Raw genomic sequence first — 7,193 nt, forward strand, 5'->3', positions numbered from 1 at the left:
AAAAAAAAAAAAAAAAAAAAAAAAAAAAAACCCACCGATGAGCAAACCCATCACCACTACCGATCTACACGGACCTAGACCCATTCCACGGACCAAATCTACAGACCCAAACGCACGAACCCAAACCACAGCACCTCTACGGACCCACCATGCTTAGCCACCGCCGATCTACGCGGAGCAAGGTCACCTCCACGGACCCACCATGCTTAGCCATTGCTAATCTACACAGAGCAAGGTTTAAGAGAGCTGATATGAGAGAGGGAGAAAGGTTGAGAGTTGAGACCAATGATTGGAGAGAGAGAGAGAGAGAGAGAGAGAGAGAGAGAGAGAGAGAGAGATGATAGAGATTGAGGAAAGAGAAGAGTTTTTTTTTTTTTTTTTAAGAGAGATAGAGTGAGAATAAAATATTAATTTTTTGTTCTGTATCCCCAGACTCACTGTTCATAGTTGGTAAATTTTTTGGGTAGCGATTGCAATGGTGGTGGAAGAGTTGGTGGCGGCAGCGGTGGTGGCGGCGGTAGTGGCAGCGGTAGCGATTGAGGGTGGTTGTGATTGTTGTTTATTATAATGGATATCCACTGCTGCAGTATGTGTGTAGGTAAAATAGATAAAATAACTTTTAATGGAGCTAAAAAGCTAAATTTTTAGCTCCACTGCTGTGGATGCTTTTATGTAGGAAAACTTTTCACCTGGAAGTACAAATCCCCTAAGTCTTTCAATTTATGAATTGGTCCTAACAATTCTTCTAATAGTGTTTTTAGATTCTACGTGTCATAAATTGCCATTATTTGGGACTTGAAATTTTCATAAGCTTGCCATAGCCATTACAATCCCAATATCTTTAGTCTTTAATTTGGCCAAAAGCCCGTCTTTCCTTTTTTTTTTTTTTTTTACTGAAAGAGGTAGAGTCTTTCCAGTTCAATATACCAAAATTAATGTAGTAATATTAGACACACTACCATATCTACAAGTTAAAATTTGTTACTGTAAGGACTCAATTTGGATTGACCCTGAATATGAATGGGTTTTCAGCCCAATCCAGCCCAAACAATAAATTTATAGAGAGTGGGTTAAAGGTTTAGGCGCTGGCCGTCGATCACCATGCATGAACTTTCCTTATAAAAAATACTAAGAGTTTCTTTACAAATGGGGGGATGCTCATCGGCCTGTGGCCGAGGAGACCTTATTGTTTTCTCTTTTTTTTCCCCCCCTTTTTACTTTACTTGCTTTTCTTATATAGATTTCATCTTCCTATCTCCTTCTTCCATCTGTTGATCATCTATTTGCCTTTCTTCTGGCCGTTCGTCCCATCAGAGGCCTTATCAGTACTCAAGTGGTTCACTCTGATCAACGTTATCCTGCCAAGGGGTTACCTCCCCATTAATGCGGCCAGGGGGGGTTAGTTGAGTGCATTAAATGTGAGAGTAACAGCTTACTTTGGAGTTAGTCTCTCCTGAAAATCATCTTTGTCAGGCCGAGGATAAGAAGTTCCTCGGCGTGGATTGGGAAAAGAGGCTTTCCCCACTTTAGCCCTGAATAGTCTGTGCTCCTCGGCATGGGCCTTGGGCCTGCTACACGATGGGCCGAGGCTATCAGGCCCACGGGCCCCACAAGAATTAATTGTACTTTTAAGGTTAATGGTCATCAAGTGAAATCCTTGGCATTGTTGCATTAGAATTTAGAAGGAGATACACTACTTATTTATTTATTATTATTATTTTTTTTTTATATTTGGAGCATTTGTGTTCGTGCAAAATTTTCTATCTAATTTAGCATAGAATTTACTTTTTTAATTTTACGCAACTACTTTTCAAAACTCTTGGCTCATATCAAATTATCTATTTTACACTGCTTTTTCTATTTTATACAACTATTTTTTAAAATACCTCACATCAAATTATCTATTTTATACTACTTTTTCTATTTTACACAACTATTTTTTTTTAAAATATCATACATTAAATTATTTATTTTACATTACATTTTATTAAAATATTATTTATGTGTTTGGAGAGATGAGGCAGAGAAAGAACAGAGTTAGGAGAAGAGAGAGCAGATCTAATGTGAGAGAAAAAAATAATAAAATATAAAATACAAATGAATAATAACTGTATAAATATACACGATTACAGTAATAATAATGAATATTTATACAATTTTAAATTAATTGATGTGGGTAACTTTTGGGCTTAATAAATGTGTAAATTTGATACATTTTTTATTAGGTAAAAACCACATTTTCATCCCTATATTTTCACGCGATTCCCACTTTGGTTCCTATGTTTTATTTTCAACGCTTTTACTCCTTATTTAGAAAAACGTCATCCATTTTAGTCCTTTCCATTAGTGCCCTAACGGCAAAATCCTACGTGGCAAACATAACTATTAAAATAATAATAATAATTTTTATTTTGACATTAAAAAATGCCACATTAGCATCTAAATTAAAAAAAAAAAAAATTTATTAATTTTAACTAAATAAAAAAAAATTTTAAACAGAAATAAAACCAAAAATTACATTAATTGAGATCTAAGTGTGTTTTGAACAAGAACAACAAGAACATAAACCCAAATCCAAGAACACAAAATTAAAATCCAGAAATCACAAACCCAGAATCACAAACACAAACCCAACAACAGATCTTCCTTGACAACTAAACACAAAAGCAACAAACACAAACCAAGCAACTAAATTGAAACAAGTGAAACCCAGATGAAAAAAAAAAAAAAAGTGAAACCTAGATGAAAAAAAAAAAAAAACCCCTGAAATTGAAGTAGCAGCAGCTAAGAATGATGACCCAGAAGAAGAATCTTCAGCTGCTTCAATTATATTTGTTATATGGTCTGTCCTCTCCCTATCTGCATACTTTCTTTTTCATGGTGTTTGCTCAATGACAGTGATCCACATATATATCTCAAGCTCAATGGTTTCATAGGTCATTTAAAAAAAAAATTGGTTTGGAATTGAACTGAACTGGGTCAACACAGACCAAGGGACTTTGAAAGAACGCACCTCATTTGCTTGGTCTCATTATGATTTCATTTTGCTACCTAAGAGCATCTCCAACAGATTCATCAAATTTTTGTACTGTTTGGAGAATGAACAGTGACTTTTACCTTTATCTACCCACTTTTTCAAATACAATTTCCAACAGATTCTCTATTCCATTCTTTATCTCATTTAAATATTATTTCTTCATTCATTATTTATTCTTTTTTTAACAACTACACATCTTCCAACATTTTTTTATTCAATACCAAATTATTATAATAGAAAAAAATGATTTGAAGAATGAACAGTAGCCCATCAGACTTGATGGGCTACTACTCATTAGCAAAAAAAATTTCTGAATATAAAGAAGTTGCTGGAGCATAAACAGTAGCATATAAAGCATGAATAGTAGCACATATTTTCTATATTTTGGCTATGCATACTCTGTTGGAGATGCTCTAAGATCACAATCGTAAGCTCAACATATGAAAAATACAATGGGCTTTGCTTCGTTTTCATTGTCCATTTATATTTCAATCTTCACTCAATAAAATGTAATATGGGTTGGATTTGGGTTTGTGTTTGGATTTGGGTTTTCTAAAGATGGATTGCAAGTTTTCTGAAGATGGATTGCTAGGTTTGTGTTTGTATTCTTACTGATGTTTAGGTTTGTGTTTGTTGTTTTTATGTTTGGTTGACACGAAAAATCAGTTGTTGGGTTTGAGTTTGTTGCTTTTGTGTATGGTTGAGAAGGAAGATCTGTTGCTAGGTTTGTGTTTGTGTTTCTGGGTTTGTGATTTCTGGGTTTTAAATTTGTGTTCTTAGATCTGAGTTTGTATTCTTGTTGTTCTTGTTCAAGACACACATAGATCTCAATTAATGTAATTTTTTGTTTTTATTTTTGTTTTTTATTTTTTTTATTTAGTTAAAATTAATAAATTAATTTTTTTTAATTTAAATGCTGACGTGACATTTTTTAATGCCAATTTTTATTATTATTATTTTAATAGTTCCATCTAAATAGAGACTAAAAGCGGTGAAAATAAAAGATAATAATCAAAGTGAGAATTGCGTAAAAATATAAGAACAAAAATGTAGTTTTCACTTTTTTTTATTATTATAATGGTGTGAATGCCTTAAAGTTCTCAAACTGGATTGTTTTGTTCCTTTGTTAGCAGCATTTTTGTTTGGACTTTGAAGGACATGAGAATTGCTTTCTAGCTGTTTTGGTTACTGGGTTGTGAGTCAATGTGGTAAACATTCTGAATTAGCCCACTAACTTTGCTCAACGAGCTAGTTGTTGTCATCTTGTTGGGCCCAGTCCAATCTCCCCTTTTTCTGTTGTGGACTGGCTAGATAGATGATGGGCTTGCCCCAACATTCCAAAATATTGTTTGCTTTAGAATGACATCATAAAACCAAAACCAAAACAACAAATGAATAGTACAGGCCCTACAAATGTATTTTCCATCAAATAATAAAAGCTCTTTTCACCCCTTGTAAATATTATATCATGCTATACATAGGCCTCAAATATTTCATATATATATTTGAATATTTTTTATTTATTAAGATTTTTTATAATTTGAATGATTAAATCTTATTGCCAATATATATATATATATATTGAATTTAAAATAATATGAAACAATAAATACTTTTTTTGGGCTAAGTAAATGAATAAAGGAATATATTAAACATATTCTCTATTTTACTTGAAAGCAGGGCACAACTAAAAATTGAAGAAAAAAATATATACTAAATATTTTTTTGAGGGAATATACTATATATATTAAATGCTTATTTACTTGAATTTTATATCATCTTATAAGATTATATTCAGATAATATACGTTACTAAATTAAATTATAATAAAGAAAATAACTTAACATATATAACCGTTCTTTTAGTTCCCATTTTTCCGTTCAAATTGTTAATATACTTCTTTTTTTTTTTTTTTTTTTTTTTGAATGTTAATATAGTTGTATGTACATCTATTTACCCTTTTTCTCTTTTTTTTTTTTTCCTTTTCGATTTAAAAATAAATAAAAAATATTTATCGAATGAAACACATATTGCTTCCATCTTACATATATTCCATCCCGTATAGACCTATGATTTTAGATAAATTCATCAAAAAAAAAAAAAAAGATAATGATTGTGATAGAACTTTAATTTTGAAGCTTATGATTTTGACTAAGGAAAGGTGGTTATTCTTATATAGTATTTTTCAATGTATCTTGTAAGGATGCTAATGATTGAGTAATTAACTATAACCTACATTTTAAACCTTTTTTTTTTTTTTTGGAGAATTTTTTAAACTTTTTTTTTTTGGGAGAATGTTAATCTTTTAAACTTGTTATTAATAAATATTAATTTGACATTGGGATTGAAATTATTTTAATGCATTGCTTACGTATTTTAATGAATCATTTCAATGATTCATCGGATATATTGCTATTTGAATAAACATCGGAGTTCTAGTTTAAAACACATACTCTCATAGTTACCTTAGAAGTTCTGTTCAACAGATAGAAATTTAATAATGAACAATATATTTACAATTACAAGAAACCATAGGAATGGCATTGACAATAGCCCACAATACAAAACCAAAGAGACTGCCAGGCTTGTCTCAATTTTTGTTGTTTTGACAAAATAGACCAATGGGTTCAAAGAGAATTTTTGTCAGGCTATATAGCCATTGTTTATTTATGAACAATTTAGAGCTGAAGTTAAAGTAATGAAGTATTCTTCACTGCATGGAATTGTGAGACCGCCCACAGGATGATCAAATCCAAATTCTTCCTCAGCTCTGTTTAGCAAGTCTTGGAATAAAGGATGGTTCAAGTAAGATATTGGAATCACAAACCTCTTCTTGTGTGTTTCTCCAACATAAACTGCAAAGTGGCCTTTTGGTACATCAATACTAGTAGCAGAAACCATTCCCATTCTTGCTGAAAGAGTTCTCTGGAGCTTTTGTTTAGCACGAGCTATTCCCATCAATCTGATACCCATCTTTAGAATTTAAAAAAAGGGTAAAAGGTGCAACTTGCTTGGTTGGTGTGGATGATAGAAGAGCTTTGGTTAAGGACTATTGAGTTGAAATGGCATCTTTAGGTCCTGAAGTTATATAGGCAGAGGTCAAACCTTAAACAGTACAAAGAGTGAGCTTTTGAATAGAGAATGTTGAGAGACATGTCAGGTGAAGTTATTGTTGAATGTGCACATGGTTTGCCTTGTCTCTTGCAAGACATCATACCCTACCATTTTGAGAGGAAAAGCAAAGAAAAAGGTGCAACTAGTGAAATTATATATGGGTTTATCCCCTTAGTTTTGAATTGATAAAGCACTGGCTTATTGATGCTAGACATTTTTTTGGCATCAAGGATCCTTCTTGATTAGAGAGGATCTTAAGATACATTTTGGTTGTTCAAATAAGCATTGAACTTGGTCTTGTGTTTTTCAGTGGCTTTTTTTGGTGCCATGGGGCCATCTAGCCAACCAACCTTGGTGGGTCAGTCTGATGACTTGAGATCCCCAACAATTATCCAAAACAATATCTCAAGTTGTAAGATGTCTGATTTATAAGAATCATGACTAACTTGATAGAGTTGGACTAACCAATTGGTTTCATAAGCTTCAAGAAACTTAGATATTCTTTAAAAAAAAAAAAAATCAAAAACAAAAAAAGGAACAATCAAAAAGGTTTTTTATTTTTATTTTTAGGAGATGACAGTGGCAGACTGGCAGTAAAAATTTCTGAACATGATTCTTACAGTCGCTATAAGGTTCTATAACTATTGAAGTGTATAGTAATAGATTGAATAGCTTTGTGGGAAAATAAGTGGTTTTTAGAGCCTCCAAACACATTAATTCTATATTATATTCTCTTTAGTTAAGGTTGGTGCAATTGTCCAATGGCTTGATTGAGGTTTAGTATATCACTAGCTCCCTCTAACTAGAGTAACCTCGGTAGGCTTCATTAAGGCATTGGGGAATTCCTTCACAATGGGGATGCCTTTCAATTTAAAATATTCATTTCTTGTATCCAACACAACACATTTATAAGACATACTTGGCATCCTATTTGTAACAACTGATTAGCTTGAAGAGTCGATATCAATCGGGATAGCAGATGTTAGGTTCATATTTTTATGTAATTGACATATTCTATGACAAAGCGCAATTTACTTGTTTA

General features: G+C 32.2%; 1 protein-coding gene across 1 annotated transcript; it reads right to left on the bottom strand.

The window, feature by feature from the left end:
* Positions 1-5,299: 5,299 nt before the first annotated feature.
* LOC136061010 (auxin-induced protein 15A-like) lies at positions 5,300-6,090 on the bottom strand. The gene has a single exon (XM_024035781.2). It carries the CDS (start codon positions 6,008-6,010, stop codon positions 5,705-5,707), a length of 306 nt encoding a protein of 101 aa, XP_023891549.1. The 5' UTR covers positions 6,011-6,090; the 3' UTR covers positions 5,300-5,704.
* Between the last annotated feature and the right edge of the window lie 1,103 nt (positions 6,091-7,193).

The sequence above is a fragment of the Quercus suber genome, unplaced genomic scaffold, assembly GCF_002906115.3.
Source record: "Quercus suber isolate HL8 unplaced genomic scaffold, Cork oak 2.0 scaffold_53, whole genome shotgun sequence".
NCBI lineage: Eukaryota > Viridiplantae > Streptophyta > Magnoliopsida > Fagales > Fagaceae > Quercus > Quercus suber.